A 25,751-nucleotide genomic window follows, 5' to 3' on the forward strand; every position below is an offset into this window, starting at 1 on the left:
CGCAGAAGCCTACAGACCGCGTACACAATGACGCACACACTAGTTAGTGCTGGGCTTGTAGTTAGGTGTCAATGAGAGGCTCAGATCTGATAAGGTAGAGCTTAATTCGACAAGCCACTTTACTTAAGTACGGTTGTGTAAATTTGGGAGCACGGGGAGTCCACGAAGGTACCCTGGGAGCCCGGTTTGAGAATCCATGGCCCAAAATATCCACGCCCCCTTCCCCGACCGTCTCGTGGGTGCCGCCATCTTGTTGTTAAGTGCAGAGCGGGCGCAACTGGTGATATAGTTACAATTGGAAAAATTTGTCTTCCCGAGCACTGGATACGGTATCAAGGAGCTCGGGCAATGCTGTTTTACTCGGTCGCAGACTGTTTTAACACACCCGGACAACGGAAACACGTTTCCTGCGTCTCCGGAAAAAGCTTCCGTTAACCGATGATGATTTTAAGCAACGAGATGACCGAAGGGTCCTTACTCCGAAGCATGGCCCATTTAGCAGTTCTACCCCCGTAAGTCACGGCACACCGCAACTCTGTCCGAACCTCGGCAATAAGAGATTTTTCGAAGACGTGGACAAAAGGCCGTCGTCCTTGCCCGTTCGTCGTCAGTCGTTTGTTCTGGGGCAATGGGAAAGGGGGAAAACTAAATTCGTCGGTCGCAAGTCTGTGCCGGCCACTCGACGCTGCTTACAACAGGGGACGCTGGTCGTCGTTTTCGATCGAAGCCAGGATCACAAGAAAACCACAAACTGGTGCCGTTTATATGTCGTGGTGACAAGTAGCCGGCGTATGTCTGCTACTGATGGAGAGTGGTGAGCATGACTAAACTGTTTCCAGAAATCGCTTTAACTCTAGCGGGGCTAGGCGTGAAGGATCTCACCCTCCCCGTGAAAGTGAAACTACGATTGATTGACTCGGATATGTCTTTTTTTTACTACGCTTACCTGACATCAAAATAGAAGTTTCAGCCAAAATATCTGCCATAGCTCGGGTTCCATGTTTTCGGCGGAGAAAAAAGGAACCAGAACTAAGATTCGGGATGATTGCCAAAACGAAGAAAAAAAGAAATCCCCGGATAATTCCGAATCTTAAAGGGCAACTCCGCTTCATTTTTGGTTTTGAAAAAACAATGCAGTCCTCTTCAGTATCGCCTAGGAAGACCACACGTGAAATGTTACGACGCAGTTCTGTCTAAATGTTTCTTAAACGGTCCGGCAAACTTTGCAACTCACAAAGTTGCCGAAATCGGCTGACTTGAGCGGGCGAATTCAGGCGCAACCAACAGCGCAGTCAAGGCTACGGCATGGGCGGAGCCAACATTGAGCTAAACATCATTATCATGGCCCCCTTTTGCTTGTTTTCACTGCTTTGGGCGAGCATAGCGCATGACGTCAGCAACGTTGACTCTCGGCGCTCAGCGGTGTCCACGTGATTGGTGTAACGCGCCTGCGCAGCGCGTTTCTTGGGAGTCGTCCAGCCGCCCGCCGTGGTCCCGCCGTTACCGCCGTCTTCCGCGTCACAACCGCCGTCGTCGTCTCACCGATTGTGATTAATGTCTCTCGGAGTTTCGTCCACACTACTGACACCACGTGCGCAGACTTATGCCGCAGTTGTGCAGACGTCGTCGAATGCCATAGACACCAAAATGTGGCGAAGGGTGCGGTGCAGACGACACTCGCGCCTGCCACACGCCCGCCCCAATCCTGCCCGTCGTTGGGCCGAGGATCACGTGACATATCGTACCAAGTGATGGCTATGTTCTTGGCGGCCCGAGGCCACAGTTGCCAGGCGGAGCCGAAGTTTCGGTTTCGATTTCCGCTCGTGTTTAAAATTATATTTAAAAATATATATCCCATTTTTCGCGAAGCAAACGACGTAGTGTGTTTTACTAGGGCTTTTTAATTCGAAATCAATCATTATCCCGAAATCGTCGAAATTGAGCGGAGTTGCCCTTTAAGGAGAGGTCGCTCTAGCCTCCTTTGAAGCTTCAGGGGATCGACAAAGAAAGGTTTGTCGTTAACGTCCATTAGCAACAACTGGTCAATGTTGTTGTATTTTTGGTTCATGATAGAAGTCAATGTAAGCGTGTGACTATGCTAGCTACTGTTCTGGCTTCGAGTTGAGACTGTACCCTTTGAGTTTTTACAGAGAGGAGGCCGTAATGCTTTTACGATACTGCAGACTTCTACAGAATCTTGTTTTCAATTAAAATTACACATTTGTGTTGATATTATTTTTTTTCTATTCAGAATTATGCAAAATTATGAACACAACGGAACTAAGCCTCGATACTGTAGATATGAAATTTTAGAAAATTTGATAATTAGCAGAAGTAAATTCCTATAAATGTCAAATCTGAAAAAAAGGAAGAAAAAATCCAAGAACGATAAATAAACTCCAAAAACACAAAATCCGAGTAATAGCCAACGTAAGTGCATTACTTATGCATCACAATTTTAACCCTGTAACCCTCGTTTGGCCGCAATCCTCAAGATGCCTGCTATTTTGGGAAGTTTGCCGTATCCCTTACAGGCCATGGAAGTTGTAAAATGTTACAACCTAAAGTTAACACTGCTACGGTCAGTCCTAGTGCATTCAATGTAAATCGTTAATACCATCCGAGTGTGGGCCGTAATAAAAATTTCCACTCCTGCTTCTACCATAGCCTACATATATACTAGCTGCTTAGCTTAGAACAATTAATTGTTCGACAGCAGCAAAGCATACCTTGTTGGTAAAAGCACAGCATTGAAACAAGCCACAAATACACCCAACTCTTAAACATCAATAGAACTTACGCCAAAAGTGAATGTACCATGGAGTTCAAATGAAATGTGGACAGTGACGGAACTTCGAGCCCTCTATCGGCGCAGCTTCCAAGCTTGGGCTGTGGCTTGGTGAGGTTCAAACACATCGGAGTAGGACGCACAACCTCGCAGCGCCTACTTCGATGTGTTTGAACCTTGCCAAGTGCAACCCAAGCTTGAAAGCTGCGCCGATATTGGGTACAAAGTTTCGTCACTCCAAGCATTTCATTCAAACCCGATGGTATGTACATTGCACGGCACAGTCAGTGCAAACAGGACATCGGTGCTTTTTTGCATTGTGTCAAACTTCACCACTTAGGTGGAAGCCACAAATGAGCCCTTTCCATTGCACTACAGTCGCCGACCGATTTTTCCTACATCGCAGGGATCGAAAAAACGTCCGAATAATAGAGCAGTTCGAGAAATCAGCGGATTAAAAAAACTTGCCGCTATTACGTCTAAGCAGGTTTAAAAAGCCGTCAATAGTGCCTTGTTTCAGGTTACGCCTCTGCGCCTTGGTTCAGTTTCGTCTCCGCTTGAGTTCGGCCATTTTCTATTAGCTTGAGAATCGCTGCCCTCTTTTCTAGCGTTCTAGTCGAGTGCTTTCCGCCCTTCTTAGCGGCACTTCGCGGCGGTGGAACAACAGATGGGGCCATGACGTTCGAGCCAGAACACGATTCACCGAGACGAGATGAGAGGCACAAGTCCACGACTGAAGAATGGCGAATGAACAAAGCAAAATGGTAACGATGATGATAATACCTAATGACGCGCAGCTTGAAAAAAAAAAAAGCGGTCGTATAGCGTCATTTAGTGGTAGAACTTAGCAGTACTCAGGCAGAGCTGCCAAACAAAGCGAATCCATGTGCAGTCAAGATAAAACCTAAAATGGTGGCTTCTCGGTGCGCTTCCCGCTGACCGCTTGAGTCAATTTTGTCCGAAAAATCAAACTTTCAAATTTCAAGCTGTCACGATTCCTCCTTTAGGTTCAAAATATAGAGAAAGTCCGATTTATCGGCGTCCGAAAAATCGGTCGGCGACTGCTGTAGTAGTTTTGATGAGATTCTTTTATCTTAAGTAAAAAAACGGGAAACATCAGCAGATAATAGTTCCAACTAAGAGTGCCATGCTATGTGCCTAACTAATCCAACTCACGTCTCCAGACTTCGAAGGTAGCAATGAATTTAAACTGGCACGAGCCACTTTTTTGTCTAGTGTACTAGGGTTGTTAAAATAACATTACCGGTACAAGTGGCTTAATTGCATTAGGGCCTGGCCTATCATTTGTGGGAAGAATGACACCCCGAAAATAAGAGGCCGCTCACTGTCACTGTCCAATGCATAGAAACAACTTGTTTGCAAAAGATCTCTCAATCATCTTGCCTCCAGTGATTTTTTTCTTCTACTACTGTATATGTTCTGGCATCAATCGAGCTTCAAGTGCGAATGCTCCATCAGGAGAGCCCAAAAGTAAATCAGCTCATGTGGTAAGTAGGGCAAATAGAAGAGCTGTGCCCTAAGAGTCAACACACACTAGCGCGAGTATGTTTAATTATATTACGGGGGATCACTCCGAGATATGACTGCAAGTTACCACGACAACCAGGCGTCACAATGCCTGGTTGGCATGGCAACTCGCAGTTGTACGTTGGCAATCCCCCACAACGTAGTTGAACGCCACTGCATGAATGAGCGTGTAAGCGGTCAGTGACTGGAGGGAACTCGTAATTTTGACAAACTGGCTGGGGCATCCGAGCTAAGTCAGGAAAAAGCCTGCAAGACGTACTAAGCGACGGTTAACTCCAAGACAGGGGCGGAAGAGCGTAAAAACAGTAAGAGACACGGAAAGAAAAGGAGAAGGGGAATAACTTATTTGTGCTGCTGAAACCTTACCACACAAATAAAAGTTTCACAAGCACTTTACAAACAAGCTATCATTCTGAAATTCCTGGCAACAGGAGTTCAGTAAGCAAGGCACCGCTTTAGTGCGACCTTTGAAAAGCGACGGCTGGCGCCCCGATGCGTGGTGCGCATAATGCGGAGCGAAAGATATGGAGGAGAAAGACGTACCATGACGGGCCTTCCACGGCCAAGGCTGGGGTCTGCGGATCTGCTTCTGGAACCCACCTTGTTCTTGTTGGACCGTTCCTCCGCCTGCAACACGGCATGGCAGTAACGCCCGATTAACGAGTCGCTGCGACGATTACCTCCAGAATAGGGACGAAAATCCCACGAAGCAGCTTTGGGAAAACATTAGGAGCATTAAAAGCATCTTGGTTGAAAACAGCGCGACAAGACAAGGACAAAGTAAAGACGAGACAGACGACAGTGCTGCCGTGTGTCTCGTCTTTACTTTGTCCTTGTCTTGTCGCACTGTTTTAGACCAAGATGCTCATCAACCGACTAGCCCAAACATACCTTTTAGCAAGCATTAAAAAGCCATGTCTCAAAGTAGGTTAAGAGTGGTAAAATAAGTTTCTTGGAGCAGACTGGAAGCTTTAGAAGTTGAAAAAGTAGTCGACAGAGATTCCTAAGCAATGAAAGCACTGCTTTTCTTGAGCGTTTTACGAAATAAAAATGAACAGTGTGAAGCCAGCTGTGGCACCTTTAGCAACTGCACAAATTAAGATGCGAGATGCTATGAAAATACACAACATGAAATGCCGGAAAACTGCCAGCTTGGACCGAGGCAAAATAAAATAAGACAAGGGTTAGCTAGTTAGCTCATAGAACCACACTGAACCAGCTTGGCTCGTCGTCGACTCATGTTAAACGAACGTGATTAACGTTTTCTCTCCTATATTATAAATCGTCTTTTCGTAACAGTCGAGTTTATTAATGCTTGCATATTTGTGTGCATCCGTGAAATAGATTTCTTAGTAAACGATCATGGACCTTTACCACTCTTCCGCAATTATGCCCTTTGGGTGCCGCGGAATAAACTGAACATTAATAAATGCCTACATCGGTTGCCCTGGACCACGCAAGTGTCCAATCACTCAGAAACAAAGGGGTCTTTGACGCTGTCTGAAGAAAGGTCGCTTGCTGTCAAAACTAAGATTGCCTATCCCACTGCATAAATCTTCTGAACCTAGGTGACGCAGGTTTTCTAGAGGTGCCGATTTCAGCATGGGCAAGCACGGTACTGGCATCACTTTGCATGATTATGACTGTGATGGGGGTTAAAGGTGCCAGTTTCAGTGATGCGATCGATTCAAATAGATTTGGAGCACCTTTTGGAGCAGTTAAAAGTCTATTTTGAAGCAGCAAATGAAATTATCAAATATCATCCGTTTAGATTAATCTAATGGCCTGTCCATTTGTTATCATCAATTGCATGGCAGGTTTAATTCCCTCAAACACAGAACTAGCTGTTGGGTGTAGAAACACCAAGCATGACAACACTATGCTGAATGATGAAGGGCAGTATGAGCTGCTGGGAATGGTTATTTTAGCTACAGAGCCAAAGGTAAACCAAACAGTATATTCCACAGAAATCCTGTTAGAACAGAATAATACTGAGCACCCAAGTTGATGTTTCATTAAAGGGCAACTCCGCTTCATTTTTGATATTTAGAAAACTATGTACCCCTCTTCAGTATCATATAGGAAGACCCCATGTCAAATATTACGATCTAATTCCGTTTATATATTTAATAAACTGGCCAGCAAACCTTCAAGTGAGCCAAGTCGCCAAAATCTGCCAACTCTAGCATACGACATGAGGCGCAATCGTCAGCGCAGTCAGTGCGACGGAGTTGGAGCGGCCAACATTGAACCACTACGTCAGAGGCATGACTAAGTTATTCTCACGTTTTGTTTGTTTTTACTTTTCAGAGCGAAATTGAACGATGATGTCATTAGTTTCTCCTCCCGGTGTTGGCTGACCGGGCGTTCACGTGATCACCGTAACGCGGATGCGCAAGTTTGCGGTGCCCTGTGCGCTTATCGGTCTATTTCTCCGCTCCCCTTCTCCTCTTTCGTCTTCTCCCCTTCTCCCTCTCCCCCAGGCAGTCACCGTCCACGCCATGCGAAACGACCTGCCCGCGTCATGTGTCCTGTCCCTCGCTCCCTCCCGAACGTCACAAGACCACGTGGTTCAACGTGACGTGGCCATGACTCTGACGACCCGAGACCAATGTTGCCTGGCGCAACCGAAGTTTCGGTTTCGGTATCAGCTGATGTTTAAATTAGGATTACACAAATAATATTCCACATTTCGCGAATCCGAAGACGTAGAGTTGTTTAGTAGTGCTTTGTGAATTTGAATCACATGTAAGCCTAAATTTTTCGGAATTGAGCGGAGTTGCCCTTTAAGTCCTAAAGGTTGCAATAAAACATTTACTCCGTTCACTGTGCCGTCGTACAGAGAGATCCTATGCAAAGATAATAAATAAACCAGAGACATTGCATAAAAAAATAAGCTTATAAAGAAGTCCATACAAATCTTGCCACAATACACAAAACTCCTTAATAAATTTCGAATTTGAAAAAAAAAAAAAAAAATCAGGGTACTGAGGTTTTTATATATACTAGTTACAGATTTATTCAGAATTTTAGTGCAAGGTAGAGTCGTTACATCAGCACCTAAAAGGTTCCTTTCTTTTTCTTTTTTTTTAATATACCCGAGGCTTGTTTTGGGAAAGTGCTTTCTCCTTAGTACGTGGCTGCGCTGCAGCGAAGCGTGACAGAAACCATTGTGATACCTACTCTGCGGTTTTCTCTTCACAGCAGTGCACCAGTGCGCAGCGAGAAGCACGCTCAACGAAGCTACCTAACCCAGCAGAACAAACCACAAACATGAGAATATTGCGCGACCTCCGATATTTTTACAGCGAAACTGTCTATGGCTGGGTTCTGGCGGATCGTCTCCGGCGACGGATCGAGCGTAGACAACAATTTTCAAACACAATGATGTATGCCCCTCTTTATGCTGCTCTCCACCGCCGCTGCCTCTTTCTTGAGTCACGTATAATCCTCGCCACGTGCAACGGCTCTCTCACCCGACATTGCACAATGCCGCGCGCTCTTCGGCGGCCCCCTGTGCGGCACACTAGAGCCTGCGCCATGATTGGCGTAGCCACGCTATAATAGAACGTCTCTCTCCCCCCTAACATTGCGCAACGCCTCTCGCTCTTTGGCGGCCACTTTTGCAGTGCACTAGAGCCTGCGACGTGATTGGCGTAGCCACGTTATAATAAAACGTCATTGTCTCAACCAGAGCGCCAGCTTCGCTGGACTTCCCTCGTCACGGGGTGGAAGGGCTCTCGATTTTTTTAATATTTGATATTTGATATTTTATACAGAAATCAAATCGGGTAGTATGTTACTTAAATCAAAACTTTAAAAAGTTTGGGCAAGCCTACCGGAAGGATCCGGCCGTTCAGCGGGTCTTCAGCTGTTATATTCTCAGTATTAATAAAGAGAAATTATGTTTTGGCGAACGATGGCGCAAATCCATCACTTTTGGTCGAAATGTAGCAGGATGTAGCAGGGTAAGCACTTTGGTGCAGTTTGGCACAAATGGTGCACCAATCACATCACTGCAGTCTGCAGCTACACTTGAGCAATAAAAATATGAAGAGGCAATATTTTGAGACAAACGAACCCCATGCTTTGTAAACGGCTCTACAACAACAAAATACTTGTGCTACGACGATGGCAACACCAATGAAGAAGCAAACGTGAGCCCAACCAAATGGGTTAAATATATTTGACAAAATTAAGCTGCCGAAAAAAGAAAAAAGATTGAGACTTGTTTGTGTTAAGGAAAAATGTAACAACCACAAATGAAGCCAGTAAACAAATTTGGCTAAGGTATACGTCACAGCCCTTATCTTGACCTGGCAGACAGTAACGACGTGACAACAAGCCTAGAAATGTTGGCATCAAAACCAAGTTGAAAGAAGATAGCACACAAGTGCATGTATCGCCACTTACTATGTATGTTGGCGATACACGTCTGTATTACCACGTGACCGACAATATATAGATAGTGACGCATACTTGTATCTTTATGTCTGAGCAAGGGTACTACTAGTAAGATGATAGTACGACGAAATGAGGAAATGCATGGAATCAATGTGGTAATAACTTGCTGTGAATTTGGATATTTATAAAAGAATATAGGGAAGCTTCTCTCCAATTGACATTTGAAACAAAATCTGAAGCAAGAAAATAATATAAGTAAAACGAATAAAGGATAAACCACTACAGAGGGGAAATCTTTACCTATAGGTCAAAACAAAGAACTTGTATCACCCAACTTTGTTCCAAACGAGTTGTTGAAAAAGTTTAATTTTTTTTGCGAATCATTGTTTGTATTTTTCTGTATGGTTACTAAATCGAGAAACCAGAGTGACGGAAGGCAGTGACGGAAGGACAGGATAAATACGAAAAAGCAAGAAATGCCATTGCATCACTAGGTCCCCTCGCCCCCCTCCCCTGAACGAAACATACGAGCGCCAAAAGTCCTCTGAGCAACAATGACGTAAAAAGAATCAGTCCCGCATTAGCACAGCACAGGGTTAATGCAACACGCACACGCACGTGCATACAAAGGGCACCGAAACTTGGAATCGAAACCGACAGGAAACAATACGCTCGCACTACAAACAAAGCAGACGCAGTAAGGGCCCAACCATACCCGTTCGTGAGTCACAAATCCCAGAACTCTCCTCATTCCGACGGCGACGCAGCAATGGCACAAGCCGCATCCAGACGTCCGGTCGCGGGGCAATGTCGGGAACGCGCCATCGCGAAAAGCGTACATTCAACTCTGCGTCTGTCGACGACTCTGTCCGATACCGTCTCCTCACAAAAAAAATCATGGGGCGGAGCAAAGCGGTCCCTCCTTTTCTCAGTGTCATTACAGGACCCGACAGACACAAATACTAATAGAAAAAAAAAAAAAAACTCTAGTGATAGCAAATAAAAAAGGTTGAAACAGGAAAAAAGGACGCTTCCCCGATTCCCTCCTTCTCCAGACGAGACAGGAGCACCGGTTTTGGGGGTGGAGGGAAAAACACCTGGCTCAAAAACCTGTACATGCCCACGCCCCTTCCCCCTCCACCCCCTCCACCCCCTCCACCCCCCCTGCGGAGATGATGACGAAGACAGGAAAGAGACACACCCTTTGGGGGTCTATGCACGCAAGCCGGCGTGCCATTAACTATCCTGCCTGTCCCTTTTTCTTCTTGGGCCCCCTCCCTTTTCTCCCAGCTGACCCTGGACGGGCAATAAAGAGCCTTCTCTGCCCCCGGAAGTGGAGCTGGGAAAGGTGCACCTGACAGTAGGGCCTTAACGACCTCCATTTTTTAACAGGATTGCCTTTTTTATGCTTTGCTGAGGACGCGGCCCAAGAAATAAGGCGTCCTCTCACGACAAACAAAGGGAGGGATACAAATAGAATGGGCTCGAGGGAATCCCTCGCTTCTATACTTTTTTTCAGACTCCGAACCATGCCACACTTGCATAGGAGCAAAGGCAACAGTTGTTCCACAACTGTATGAAACGTTCCATAGTAAACTACAGAGACCCCAAAATAGCTACTGCATCAGTCACGTGTCCTTTCTATAAAGCTCAAACAGATATATCGCGGGCTCCGGAAAAATCTCTGCATTTTCTTCCTTTCTACAACACGGTGCAAAATGCCAACATTTATAAAATATCAAAGGCCAAATATTTCTAGGGTTCTGCTCTTTTAATTGCACTTGGATGGAGTTGCCTTAGCATTGTTTCTCTGTAACATTTTTAGTGGTTCGTTATAATCCAGGTTGAATCCCTTTGGTTTAAACTTCGAGGATTTTTAATTGATTTTATTCTTCAGTCTGAATAAATGACGCAGTAGCATGTGCAGCGGTGATACTTTCATCTCTTGAAAGAAACTGTGACCTGACTGGAAACAAGTGAACAGCCTCTTTTATGCGAGTAACTATTTCTCTCGAATTATCAATTTGCACAAAAAAATGCCATTTTACCTGAATTGCATGCAACAAATTCCAAGAGTGAAATCCAACAAATTTAATTAGCTATTTCTTCGTAAAAATTTAGGGCTTTTTCATTATCCATACTTCCTAGCTCCCAAATTGAGCGCCGAAAAACTATTACACGCAAGCGGGATAATTTGTTACTATCTTTCACTTCAGTTGACATTCAAAAACATAGAGTTATTATAATGTACGCTAGAGGTTCAGGTGGCGCTAGTGTGCTGACGCAAATTGAAGCAGACAGCAACCAGTCGAAATTTGACTTCCAGTAATGCATTTCTATGGGAAAAAGTGGGTGCATTTTCTCCCTGCACTCGATCATAAGAGAAAATATCCCAAATAATTCGTATGTACTATGTAGCTTGGAACATTTCTCCGTCCGACCGACGAAATAATTGGTCAGTTACGGCGTTTTTCTTTCAAATTCATCGCATTAAAACGGTGCTTTAATGGCTCCGTACGTGCATTTATGTGCACGGTAGGACACTGTTAGCGCGAACACGACGTCGGCGCTTTTCAACGAAGTACAGTTGAAAATTAAGGGGGACGGCGAGAACTATGCAGTAACACTGGATCAGTAACTACCCGTGCATGTACGATGAAAATAAATTGAAGGCCACGTAATCTATTCCGATTTTAAATAAGTAATATGACGCTTTATTCTTTCTGCTCTGAGCGAAGCTGCTTGTTCTACGTTCAAAATATCACCCGCACGCTCGAAATCTTTGAGAACAAGTGCCCGATAAAAGCTGCCCGGCAGAGAAAACAATACAAAGAGACACCTTTCATAGCCCCACGGACTTTATTCTCTACGTTTTGAATGTTTTTATCTGCTCATGCACGACGGGGTCATTTTCATATAGTGACAGGACTGACATATTATCAATATATAAGCGTCACCGGAATGCTGGCGAGCCTTGAACACACTCTACATTCTTTTCGATTGTAATTTTGCTTTGAATCGGCGCTTGTTTTTACACAACTGCTGCGGAACACACGTTTGGGACTGAAATGTAGCGAAGTTAAACTTCGTTCACTTACGAAGAAAAATGCGCTAACTAAAGCAATTACACTTTTACGATGTTAATTAATGTACATACTATTCAGTACGACCTAAATAACCAAAGTGTTCCGTGTTATTTTCCGGCGAAGAGACAAAATGCACGCGCGTTTTCCCATAGGAATGCACATGAGCACCGCAAAAGTAGACTGGTTGCTGTCTGCTTCAATTTGTGTCACGGAAGTTGCATAGACACTAGCGCCAGTTGAACCTCTAGCGTACGTTATAATAACTCTATGTTCAAAAATAAACAAAAACAATATCTCGAACTAAATTTCTGTACCATGAACAGGTTAGAAAACAATGTGTACACCCTTACTCTAAAATATCTCAATAAAATTTGCATAAAAAAAAAATAAAAACATATCATTCTCTGTTTTTTGCATTGCCTAAAGAACTATCAACACCTACCGGCTCCTAACTGTTTATACCAGACTTCTGATGCCACTGACGGTGAGGTATCATAGTTCTGCTTTTTCTAGGTTTATTTTAAATAAAACTAGAAGAGTACTTTCAGTTTGTTTTTTTATTCCCCTCTTTTGAGTTTTCTGGAGTTTTCACCAACACTAAATTAAAATACAGATTCTTTTTCAAGACCAGACAGATTTTCGAGGACGAAAGAATGTTCACTCAATGAATAAACTTTAATGTGAACATGCACCTTTAAAAGTAGTACCTCTTTATGGGGGACACTACCCAAAAAAGTAAATTTTTGAACCAATTGTCTGATTTAAATTTTATTTACAGGGCTTGTTTCTGTTGATGTCGAGAACATTTCTGCCAATTTTTGTTAACCTGGGTGAAGTACAAAAAAAATTGCAAACGTTTGAAGACGAAAGTGGGCGTTTCAAATCAAATCAAATCAAAGTTTTATTTAACATCACCAAGTACAAAGTACTAAACAAATGATGCAAGGAGCTCTGACAAAAAGCCGCAAGGGTGCGGCTTGACTGGGTCTGAGCCCCCTCTGCATATGCATAGTCCCATTGCAGTGTAAAAAACAAGCAAAAAAGATTCGGCAACAGCACTGGTAATAATACACAATAACAAACAGGTAACGCTACATCAGCATCACTTACTAAACATTAAACAATCAATGCACACGAAGAGATACAAGGTGAAACAATAGATCTAGATATATAAACTGCATGGAACATGAAACACTTATTTTTCATTTCTAATTATCAAGTGAATTTAATAAAAATGGTAATGTACAACATAAAGATTGATTTCCGTAATTCGTACGTGCATGAGGAATGATCCATGCTTCATTGTGACGTGTGTTATAAATGTTAGTGTTTCTTGTTAATCTAGATAATTGTTCTATGATGTTGTTATTTAGTTTTTTGCCGGCATAGTACCTCTTGAGCAGTACATCATTATATAAAAAGTTAACTGGACGTACCTTAAGACTTTTAAAAAGTGGTTCGGTATGCGCATCGTAGGGAGAGCTAGTGATAACGCGCACGGCTTTTTTCTGTAGTAAAAAGAGTTTAGTAAGGTTTGACGTGGTTGTAATCCCCCAAACTAGGTGGCAGTAGTTGATGTGAGAAAGAAACAGGGAATTGTAAATAAGCAATTTTACATTAGTGGGTAGAAAAAACCGCAACTTTGTAAGAATACCTACGACGCGAGAGAGTTTATTAGCAATTATTTCAATATGTTTGTTCCAAACTAAGTGTTCTTCAAATACAACTCCTAGGCTTTTAACTGAGGGCACAACATCCACAGTTGAAGTCCCTATCATGAGGGGGTTCTCAATATTTGCTTTCTGATTTTTAGGTCTGAAAAGTACAGCTTTTGTTTTGGACTTGTTAATAGCTAGTGAATTCAACAGGGTCCATTGGTTTAATTTATCGAGAACATTATTTGCATGATTTATTAATTGTTTAATATCGGAAGAATTAAAAAATAAACTGGTGTCGTCGGCATACATAACAAATTGGGTATCATTATCAATATTTATTACGTCATTAATATATATATTGAATAACAAGGGCCCAAGAATACTACCCTGGGGTACCCCGGATTGAATCGCTTTGATATCGGACACCTTGTTGTTTATAACAACTTTCTGGAAACGAAACTGAAGATAACTTTTCAACAAATCTAGAAATACCCCTCGGAAGCCATAGATTTCGAGTTTTTTTAGTAAGGTAACGTGGTTTATTCGGTCAAAGGCCTTTGAGTAATCTACAAAAATCCCTAGTGTTAGCAGTTTGTGTTCAATAGCATGGAGAATCAATTCTTTTTGTGTCAGGAGTGCTGACTCGGTTGAACGACCCTTTCTGAAGCCAAATTGAAAGTCTGTGATTATCCTATGTTTTTCACAGAAAGCAGTCATTCTATCATTAATTAATTTTTCTAGACCTTTTGAAAAAACGGGAAGAATTGATATTGGTCTGTAATTTGATAATTCGTTTTTGTCACCCCCTTTATACAAAACCCTCACCTTCGCTACCTGCATACGCTTTGGAAATACGCCGTGTATAAATGACAGGTTATAAATATGTTCAAGTGCAGGACAAATTAGATCTAGGACGTACTTAACTGGACGAATTTGCAAGTCATCGGCGTCACAACAGTTACTGTTACGGAATGAAAGAAACACGTGATAAATTTCTTCAGCATTAGTCGGTCCTAAAAACGCACTTTCACGGTTTCTAGCTTTTAGGTATTCTAAACTACGCGGATCATATGTACTGTTAGCCAGCGATACAAAAAAGTCATTAAAAGAGTTAGCTAGCGCCGTTCCCGATGTTGCTTGGCCATTTAAAAGTAACTCTTGAATACACTGTGAGTGTTGCTGGCCACGACCAAGCACCGTATTCAGTCTTTGCCACGTAATGTCACTTCGTTTTAGTATGTCGGCATTGAACAGGTTGTGAAGATAATTCCTTTTTGCATTTCTAAGAAAACTAGTCACTTTATTACGAAAAACTTTGAAAGCATGTAGATCATTTGAGTTTCTTGTCTGTAAAAACCGCCGATAAAAAGCATCTTTTTGTTTTATTAGTTTTAACGACTTGTTCGTTATCCATGGTTTCCTTGACTTTTTGCTTCTTGATGCCTTGTGACGAAATAATCTTACATAAACCGACTTAAACAAGGTTAAAAACGTGTCATACGCTTCATCAGGGGTAGTTTTACTATATACTATATCCCAGCATATCTGTGCGAGTTCATTGCGAAATTGTTCTAATGTTAGTGGATTAACGTCCTGAAATGTAAGAGTATGAATTTCTTTATATGATTCAACTATTGCGTTTTGAGTAGTCATGAGAAAAATGGGCAAGTGATCGCTGACGTTCACCCCGATAACACCGGATACTAGTTTTTGAGTGTCTATATTTGTAATAAAAACGTCAAGTAGCGTTGCAGAATCATTCTGAAAACGAGTTGGCAGAGTAATGGTGTTAACACAAGCGTTTGAGTCTAATATTCTAACGAGCTCACCCTGTGTTGTCGTCGCGTTTAACATATTAATATTAATATCGCCACCTAAGACCAGGTTATATCTATTCTCGTTTACCCAGCACAAAAAATCATCCAAGAACAATAGGAAAGCAGATATGCTCCCTCCAGGGGGGCGGTACACGACAGAAAAAATGTTTTGATTACACATAATGGTTAAGATTTCAAAATCGTCCGTTATTTTTGTAAAATGTTGAATTACGTCGAATTTCAATGTGTTCTTAATCATTAATAATATACCACCCCCCTTCTTGACAGAGCGGTTAAGGTACAGAGTTTCATAATCAGGCATCCTAAACACTTCATTATCCTGCTGATACCACGTCTCGGAAAGCATCACAGTTTTCCTATCTGCATAGGAAAACTATCGTTTTGAAATTACTTATAAATTTGTAGTTTTCATGTGTTACATTGCATTAGGACAGTTCAGAGCAGATAACTATGGAGCTATATTTCTATGTTATACCATCTTTCATGACAAAAAAGCCACATAAACACAAATACAGTTTTTTAGATTTCCATCCTTTGTCCAAAGTTTAGTTCTTGAGCATGAAAAATGACAAAAATAAAAAAATACAAGCTCATAGTTATCTTCCCCTTAAAATTTCACCCCAGAAAAACTCATAAAAATGAATCAAAGTTGCATAATAACAAAACGATAGTTTTCCTAAAGTGAAATTTATGCCAAAAAGTGGAATGGAGAAAATTGCGTTCAAAGCGCTCCAGCCCCTGCCTTTTCTTTAGCATCGGAGGACCGAAAATAATTCATAAAAAAGTAACTATGCAGTGTAAACTAATGAAACTTTCTGGGAATGCTCTCTAGATGTTGGTGGATGTAAATATGACATTTTTCAAAATCAACTTTTTTTTGCAGAAATTGTTTTTTCTGGGTAGGTGAAGTTTCTGACCCCTAATTCAGAAGTTAATAAGTTGCTCTTAAATAATGGCTCAGGTGTCACCTAGGTTCCTAAAGTATTTGCCGGTGTTATTTGCAATTCCAAAAAGCTTTTTCTGTTTTCTTTTTAAATACACAGAATTTATAATTTTAACTTTCAAAAAGAAATTGCTTCATATCTACAGCTGTAAGCAGCTGTTCATTGTAGTGCTTGGGGCCGTAGGCCACAGGATGGCAGCTTTCTTGCATTGGGTGACCGCAGACTCACTAAGAGAGTGCACATCAAAATGTAGTGTAAAAACTAAAAAAAAGTCAAATATAAGTCACCAAAGATCTTCAGGGGAGAGAAATATCAGGTGTTCTTTTGAAGCAAGAATTTCACAAATCTAAATGTTACAGGGATAGTGCAACGATTTTACTGTTGAAAGAATTGGCAGTTAGTAGTTTTTTATATTGTTTATCTGAGCACAAATGACCAAAAACGCGTCACCTTGCCCCGAAAAATTGCTATTCCGGCGCGTAATTGCGAAAAGGAAAACAAAATATTTGCCGATCTGCAGCCGCTTGTGGTGGTTAACGGAACTCATGTGTGACGTACTCTGGGGGATATACGGAAGTGAACAAAACCTGTCCCACTCCGCTGCTACACTCGCCGTCGACCCCGTGACGAACCGTCTTTTGTGTAGATCGCTCGCCGCAACCTTCGATGATGCTAATCCTTTAAAAGTCAATAATCGCGGAGGAAGCGGCTAAGGTCTCTGAAGAGAGAACCCAAGGGTAAACCACGTGATCCCTCAGAGTATGTCACTCGAAAGGCAACGTGGAGAGTTGAGAGGCACTTCGACCTTCAATTTGTTTCATTTTTTTACATAAAATGTAGCACTCGCAAAAAAATATGGTTTTCTATATTTCATTCTATGGGTGAATCAGATTAATTTTTGCAGTTAATTGGCCAAAGTCTGAAAATTGTTGCACGGCCCCTTTAATAACTGGACTGTTTTTTCTTCTTTTATGTGGAACATTTGATATGTTTTTGTAAACTGGAATAAACCATTTTCAAAAGTTGATGTGTCCTAGCTGCTAATGCCAGAGTGCGTGATAGGAAAGGCATGTACAAATGTGACCACTGCCGAACAGCATCCAAAACCGATAGGCGACAGGGAAACCAGACTAAAAAAATGTCCAACGCATACTTAATGTGTGACTATTCATACTCAAATTCTTTTAGGTATATAGTCTATTCCCAATTCCTTTCAATTTTCTAAAAACTAAGCCAAAGCCACTCACTGCTGGCTCTTTAATTCCCTACGGGTCTTAATGGTAGATCAATGCTAGAAATTTCTATCCTCCTAACCAAATGTCCTCATTAAAAACAAAAACAAAAAAAAACAACAAAAAAACATTGCATGAGTTTGTGGGATCATCACGAGAGCCGAGGACAAAAGAGAAGAAAGCCACCTAGCTTTACAAATCTGTGAAACTGCAACCATGAGACCTGTTGACTGTTCAATATATATCAGTCTCTGTAAAAGATTCTGACCAGTCTGTAGCAACATGAAAGTGTGGCACTGACTGGGTAAATTCAGGTCATCTCACACTGAGAGCTTGCAAGTCATAACAGCTGACTGGGCCTTCAGAGCAGGCTAGCTCATAGCAGTGCTACATTGGTGTATGAGCAAAAGCTGCTCTTAATTCAGGTTAAATCCACAAACTAACACAGGCTCAACAACCGAAGTGACATATATGCGTGCCTGGGACCAAGGAATCCACTGAATTTAGCAGAGCGATTCATTTCCCAACAAATTTAGGAGAAGAATTTCTTCGCTAAATTTATTGAACACCTTTCCTCGCTAAATTTAGCGAAAAAATTGTGATGTCGCGCGACGCGACATCACGTGACACTGTGACGTCGCACTGTAACGACACCATGATTCCCCACTAAATTTCGTGGAGAAATTCTCCTGCTAAATTTAGCGGACCACGACGTACGAGAAACACATGCGGGATCCGCCGCTGAACCTCGCCAGTAGAAACAGAAAAGAAATCTCCAAACGCCACACTACAGCTGGCTGGAAAAGCAACACATGCAGATGGCCTGCAGGCAGAGCGATTGTAGTCTCTGCTTTTCAGACCCAGAACAATCCCACAAAACCACGAACTGGAGCACTGGCAGCACGGCGGGGAAGACAAGAAGGGCATTCATGCAGATACATGATTCAGTTGTAGGAAAACAAAATGTTGCCAGTTCAGCAGTTTTTCGAGTTGTTTGGCAGAAGAAATTGGTGTTTTGTGGTGGGCGGGATTTTTAGCGGTTTTCGAGTCATCTTGGAGTTTTTTTCTGGCGGTCGAAAATGCTCTCTAGTTCACATTTACCAATCGTAAATAGCTTAAATAGCTTAATTGCCAGTGAGAATAACACTTGCGACGCCGTTGAGATATTACCGCAGCAACTATTGAAACATGTTTTGAACTTTTTTTGTGCATCAATGCATGAATTTGTTTTCCAAGTCTGGTAGACGACATGGGCCTGGTGCTACTATGCGCAACAATTAAAAAAAAAATGGAGGCTATGGGCTTTGGAACTGGCTACTGGAAGTTCCAAGTAATGTCAGGCAAGACAGATACCTCCACTACAAACTAGAATGTCCCGCAAAGCACGCGAATTAAGTCACTCGAGATCTGAGGTGCCAAGTGTGGCGAGACAACAGGCCTGGTAAATCCTGGTAACAGTAAGATCTTGCAGTGGACATTGTCCTGTGCGTGGAGGCACACTGAAAAGCTAATTTTTAAGGTTTTTTTTATTGTTTAATGCACTACATTAGACTACTAATTGAAACAGTAGTAAATTATGATAAAACTCATTTTTGCCCAGCGCCTTAAATTTATCAGTTTGTAGCATTTTTTTCGGCACTTCTTTAGTGAGTTTTTGACTTTTCAAGTTGGCAACACTGGTAGAAAACTAAATCAATCAATCTAGGCAAGGTGGCGCAAGCTGCCGCCCGTTACAAAGGGTATAACTATTAGTATCCATCCATATCTGCCAGTAAGCCACACAAGACAATAACACCCAACCCAGCCTTTCTCTGCGTCTGTGGTCCCCCTTCATGCTCCGTCATCTCTCGATCTGTGATACATTTCGAAGAATGGGGCCTACTAAACTTGGCGTTCTGTTACTAGTTTGGACCGCAACTTTTGCAGAAACCAAGAGTTCCGCCAAGCGAAAGACGAAGAACTGTTTTAGCTCCCCTGCAGTGTTACGATGAAGGGAGCAAGTCACTCACCCTTGCCCTGAAGTAGGGGTCGTCCCCACGCCGCGCTGCGTCCGCCGAGGTGTTTGTCTGGCGCCCTCCGTCACAGCCCAAAATCTCGCTCGTGCGATACGCTATCTCCGGGTGCTTCTTCCTCCTTGAAAGTGCTGGTTCCAATGCTGAAAGAAAGGACACGCCTATGGTCACCTCAGCATACCGGCCAGACGCCTCTCCCATAGACTGATCAGGGCCGCCACTGCTAGCGACTCACACGCTTGTTCCACTTCGGCAGACTCGGGAAATTTTAGAAAGGCACTTGGAACCCATCAACACTTGGTCGCGAAGATATCCCAACTTTGTCGAATATCCCACAGTTTAACCTTAAAACATTAAATTTGTACCATAGCTGGTTCGTAGGCCCATTGTGTGCATGGTAATATATTTTTTTTTTAAATCTTTGTTGAAGATTAGATTTTTGTGACTACCTTCACAGGTTCACAGGTGTTTATTGGCTAAAACAACCATACCTAAGTCCGTCCAATCGCTACGCAGCGACTGACTCATATCTCCACTGAATTCTTTCACCATTTACATTTCACCATACTTTCTGGTGCCCACCAAATTCAACAAAATAGCTTTCGAAGAGAATACAAAACATAAGAGCATTCACAAAGTTTTTTCAACGAAGCAAGTTACCATCTCTTTACCACACATAACATGACGAAGTCCTATTGCCTATGACATGTTTCTCCCAAATATTAACTCGAGAAAAGATAGTGATGGATGCAACGCACTTGAAACAATATTCATTTTCCTATTACTACAATCTGGCCGCACAGGCTGTTGCTGTGAAACATGATCTAGATCATTGCATGTCACAAAAAAAAAAGAAGTCTTTAACATGGTTTTTTTGATGCTTGACCAAACAGTTTCATTCAACACCTAGATGCATCAATTAGACCACAGTTTAATGGCATACAGTACAAGAAATGGATATGGACAGAAAGAGTACATCTGAAGTATGTTGACATGACACCCAGCATAAATACCAAAGACATTAATTCTGTCACACAAAAAATACAACCACCTTTGATTCATAAAAGTTCCTTTGCTGGTATCAACTATTCCTTCTCGCTAGATATTCTATCTCTTTCCCCGAGAACAATCGGCAGGAATGCCCACCAGGGAGATAATCGAGGCTGAACCAGATTGATTGCAGAGTTAACAGACAAATGCATCAGCACTCAGTTTTTATCGTTATCAGGGAAAGAGATTGAATCTCTATCGGGAAGGAATCATTAATGCTAGCAAGGCACCTCTTGTAAATCATGTGTTTTTTTTCTATGCTTTCAGAATCTGCTTCTTCTTTAAACCAGGCCTTGTATCAATCAACTTCATTTGACAGTCAGCGCTGTAGTGTGTTCTTTCTGCTCGTGTTTGTATTTTGTACTGCAGATCCTTAAATATTGATAACCAAGTAACCCAAGTTTCCATCTTAGAAAACAAGCTTCCTCAGCTTATGAAAATTATTTGTGTATCATAGCAAACAGGATCCTGTCCTGCAGCATTTGCACGACTAATGCATGTATAGCGCTCGAGGAAATATGGTACTGGTGATGACGCACAATAAGAAGGGTGTGAGAGATTGCTGCATTCATGTACCCTACCCATACTGTTCACAATAAGACAAAATGAGACGACCCGCACGTTAGCGGAGGGAAAACTCCACCTCCCTTGTAGCACTAGGTAGTACATCATACGGCAGGGCAGCAAGTAAGAGCATATCCTTGCACAAAAGAATTTGCAAGAATGGTGCCAAGTTACACACCTGCTGAATACCATACATTCCATCACCATACAAGCAACAAAGGGTATGCTAACAATGTGACATGTGACGGTCACTACGACAAATGCTTCAACATCCCCTAGCGCGGCTTGCTGTTTGCCTGACATGTGTTGCAACAGTGACATTTCAACGAACCTGACCGTAGGAAGAGTTGACAATGAAGAGGGATACTGCCTCCCCCCCTTATTAGCACAACCCTTGCCAAATCTTAAAACGTATAACTCAAATTTACAAAATAAAATTAGACTTTTTAATCACCAGTTGTCACAACCACTTTGCAGATTATAGCTTCAGCGTAAAGAACCGAGCCCTGACAACTTGCCCCATCACGCTCGATGTCTGGGCAAAGTTGTTCGAACAGGAAGTGTTTCGCGGTGTGCATAATGCTGAAGCTTAAGTCTTGCTGCAGGCCACACCGCAATGTGTTACACTGAGGCCGTGCAAAACCACAGCCTAACACAAATTGCAGCATGGACCATGGACAGAGTGAGACACAGTTAGCACGAGCAAACGATTGCTGCTCTTAGAGAAATGCTGTTGTCAAAACTACCAGTACAGTGGAATGCGCCTATCCAGGACACCAACTTGGTTGGCAAATAAACCTACAGTTGTCTGTAAATACCCAACCGGAGTGAAATGGTAAAAAACAATGATGGCGTTATATCTGTTATCTGTCTCGCACAGTGTAGTTAAAATTTTTATACCTTATTTTATTTTTTTACTTGAAAGGGATGAATTTACTGCATTGTGGAGTTCCGAGAGCACAAACCTATCATTTCTGTAGAAGGTATAGTACTTGCTCTTGTCAATATTAAATCTTAAAAAAAAGAAAAATTAAATGGAAATAAGCAAGTGCACAGGAAGCAGGGTTGGACAGTATTGCAATATACTCGTTTTGCGATAGCATATCACTAATACATTTTGTGTTTGTATCTCTGTATTAGCAAACAAAGTTTCAGCAGTAGTTGTATTTTAGTAGTGAAGTACATTTTCGGCTGCACTCCTGGTACCACTGTACAATCAGGGGTTGATGTATCTTGTTACAGTTTGCTAGGAATTGCTGCCCTCCAAACGAAAGATCTAGCTTTTCCTTGAGACAGATGGAGAGGTGCTATTCAAGGGATGCTGAGGCTTTGTAATCACGCAGACCAAGGTTCATACCCAAGATTTTATCCCTGACCATACATGATTCTGCAAAGATACCAAACGTTTATGCTCTAGGTAGTCAATTACTCTTGTAGATTTCAAATGTTGAAAAGGCTTAAGCTTTACATTGCCTTCCCATGTACATGGGGTGGGGAACTTTCTATATGCAGATCCAACCAACAGATAAGATAACAGCAGTTGATTCCACCATGACACCATGAGATCACTGTCCAAAGAGGCGCCCAGATCTGACAAAAGCATGCTGAGGTGTGGAGGTAATTTAGGAGGACACGAAACAGATTTAAAGGTCCACTTGATTTTGCCCCAGAAGATTGAAGATGCCAAAAATAAAAAAGCAAGCTCCATTCTCGATAGAAAATTCTTTTCAACCCATTCAAGACCCGTGTGGGAAATTTAATTTGGGTCCCAAAGCGTCAATATTGAAATTCTAGTTGCGTCTTACAGTGAACATTAGTATGTTGGTTCCAAGAAGCATCTTGCATATTTGTTTAGAGTAATTGTGAACCATGCTAATCCTTCTTTCATCATTTTCACTAGTGCATGCACACATTTAGTGCTGAAAATATCTAGAATAGTTTTAAAACTATATAGGCATTTTAGTACGAGTACAACTGCTCCAGAAAAATGCATTGCAATATTTGCGTTTCAAGATATTTTGCGCATATTTTTTAAATGTATATTTTATATTGTCATGATACTCTTTTTTTTTATATAAATGTACTTGAGTATTAGTGTTTTAGCTGTCACTGATATGCATCCCAGTATTTGCATTTTTACATGCATTTTGTGGGGGTATTTCTGGCCAACCCTGACTGGGAGGCACCAACCACCAACCAGCAGACTAAAGCTGATGCCTACCACATTACCACCTCCTCCTTACCAGTGAAACTAAGGTTTAATTTTATGACTATGCCTCGATGGAAAGGGAATTATACCCAAAGCCCTTTTTGAAAACACAAGCGTCTGGCTGTAGATCCGATATCAGTTCATGCTCAATACAAGATCTGTGAAGCAGAATTTCTTTCCGCATTCTCCATTTTTGTTTACATACTTGAAGCTCCCACAATTCGAGGCAGCGTTAGATGCTTTCGTGGTTCTTTCTCTGGAACAAAAGGCATCTGTAAGTCAGGAATTGTCTGGATTCTCAGAAACTGTCTGGTACAGTTGGTTTTCAGTTGTCCTCGATGCTTTGTTAAGCACAGCTTAACATCTAGTTAGGCAGTGCTTAACAAAGCATCAAGGACAACTGAAAACCAACTGTACCAGACAGTTTCTGAGAATCCAGACAATTCCTCACTTACAGATGCCTTTTGTTCTAGAGAAAGAGCCACAAAAACATCTAACGCTGCCTCGAATTGTGCGAGCTTCAAATAGTTAAACAAAAATATCAAACCAAAATAACACCCACTGAGTCAGTGACAATTCGACAGACAAGGAAGCTTGCAACACTTTCACAGAAACGCCAACAACAAAGAAAAAACAAAGTGCTGGAACGCGCGTCACAAAAAATGACGAGGAAATCTCGAGTGGAGCCAGCGGTCATCCTTCCTCTCGGCCGGCCGACAACAATCGCACCCACCTCGCCTAATGAAATCCATACTTGGAAGAATGTCCCCCCAACAAGCCCAGGCGAGCAAGGTGAGAGGTTTAGCACGAACGAGCCGGCAACACCCAGGGACACAAACAGACTGAAGCGCAGTGGGGAGCAGAGCGATTAACCAAGCGCGACTGACGACAGATGCCCCGCCGCCTCTGGGCCATTGTGCGGTGGCAGTCGGAACGTCGAGCCTGCCGCCTGCAGCAAATAGGTGTCTGTGTACTGCTGAGGGCTTAGCCAAGCATGCAGGCGGTTACCGGAATTCCGATTGGCAACGCCGTAGGCGTCGCAGCCGTGTCTTTATGTTCGAGGTGCTGCGAGTTTTGGCCTTGCAAACTTGTTTGTTTGTAAGCGATTGCCTCGGCAAATGAGGGCCACGATTGAGATGGTGACCGTTCGTTTGTCATCAACGACACTTGTGTTTTTTTTTTGCGAGACTTTTTTTTTTTTTTATCTTGTCAATGTAAGCTCCACTTTTTTTTTACACATCCATTTTGACGCGACTTGAAACAGAATCAAAAGTATTGTCAGAGGAATTTATGTATCCATCGACTTTAAATTATTCGATTTCAAATTTAATTGTTCCAGAACATAAAATGAATCTCATTCTGTTTTTACCTAACAAAATTTCGAAGACAAAAAAAAAAAAAAAAATTAGGAGAATGTAAGAAGTTATTATTTCTGTTTGTGTTTAAAACATTTTACGGTAAAGCTTCTCGATTCTATATTATTTTCAGGAGGGTGCAGACTGGTGTTTCAAATGACAGATAAATTTTGACCAAGGTGAACTTGAGCTTGCAAAACAAACATGCATACAACAAAGGCTCTAGTGGAGAAAGTTGACTTTTTGTTTTTTCCACAAGCCTGCCAATGCAGAAAAAGTTGACGTGATGATCAACGTTGTAGTATGTAGTGTACACATCACGCAGCACAGCTGTGGCTCAGGGTTTGGTGGCGGCAGAAGGAATTGGCAACTCACAAGTGGCATCTGGCGGCTTCACAATGACATCGGCTGCCGACTCTGGATGGCCCGGCTGCCAGGCAAAGCTCCGCTTGTATTCTGCGTGCAACTGGGGAGCGAGAGAGAAAAGAAGCGCCCATAAACCCTTGCTAGAAGAATGATGCAAAGTGATAAGATCTGCCCTACGAGTACAGGTCAAGCCCTCCATACGTAGAAAAACAGTTTCAATTCTATTTTAGTAAAAGGTGCATGCACATGTTGCTCACATTAGATGCCGGAATAGAGAAGGTGAGCTAAAACAAATGAGGAAAACCAATCTGTTTTCTTTTTGCTGGACATTGAAACAGTGTCAACAGGATTTCTTGCAAGTGATACACGGAGAGGAGCACACAGGACTCTATGTCATTGATAAGTTTATTTTTTTATTATCAATTTCATATTTTGGGGTCGAAGTTATGTACACATATCAATGTGAAGATATTGTAAGGCTCTAGAAGGTGTTATAAAATAAAGGAAGTCGATTTTTTTTTTTTTTTCGTTGCGACAAACATGTGGTACAATAAAAAAAAAAAAGTATTTTGGTTGAACTTACGAAGGAACATGTGCGACACTGGAGGTCTGTTTTTTTCTGCCTCTCGCAGCTTCATAAGCAGCTGTGTACAGCTTAGGTATTTTCCTGATTGCTACGTTTTTATGTAAGCATGCA

The 25,751-nt window shown here is 42.2% G+C and overlaps 1 protein-coding gene across 13 annotated transcripts in view; it reads right to left on the minus strand.

Moving 5' to 3' along the window:
- LOC8036081 (neurofilament heavy polypeptide) overlaps positions 1-25,751 on the minus strand; it is a 67,584-nt gene that overhangs the window by 33,244 nt on the left and 8,589 nt on the right. For all 13 annotated transcript variants that reach the window (XM_040500270.1, XM_029986040.3, XM_040500269.1 and 10 more), the window contains exons 2-4: positions 25,064-25,154; positions 19,508-19,653; positions 4,880-4,963 (exon numbers count right to left, since the gene is read on the minus strand). In XM_040500270.1, coding sequence (XP_040356204.1) covers positions 4,880-4,963; positions 19,508-19,653; positions 25,064-25,154 — 321 coding nt within the window. The remainder of the gene's footprint in view (positions 1-4,879; positions 4,964-19,507; positions 19,654-25,063; positions 25,155-25,751) is intronic.

Source organism: Ixodes scapularis, unplaced genomic scaffold (assembly GCF_016920785.2).
Source record: "Ixodes scapularis isolate PalLabHiFi unplaced genomic scaffold, ASM1692078v2 PGA_scaffold2__306_contigs__length_199485367, whole genome shotgun sequence".
Lineage (NCBI taxonomy): Eukaryota > Metazoa > Arthropoda > Arachnida > Ixodida > Ixodidae > Ixodes > Ixodes scapularis.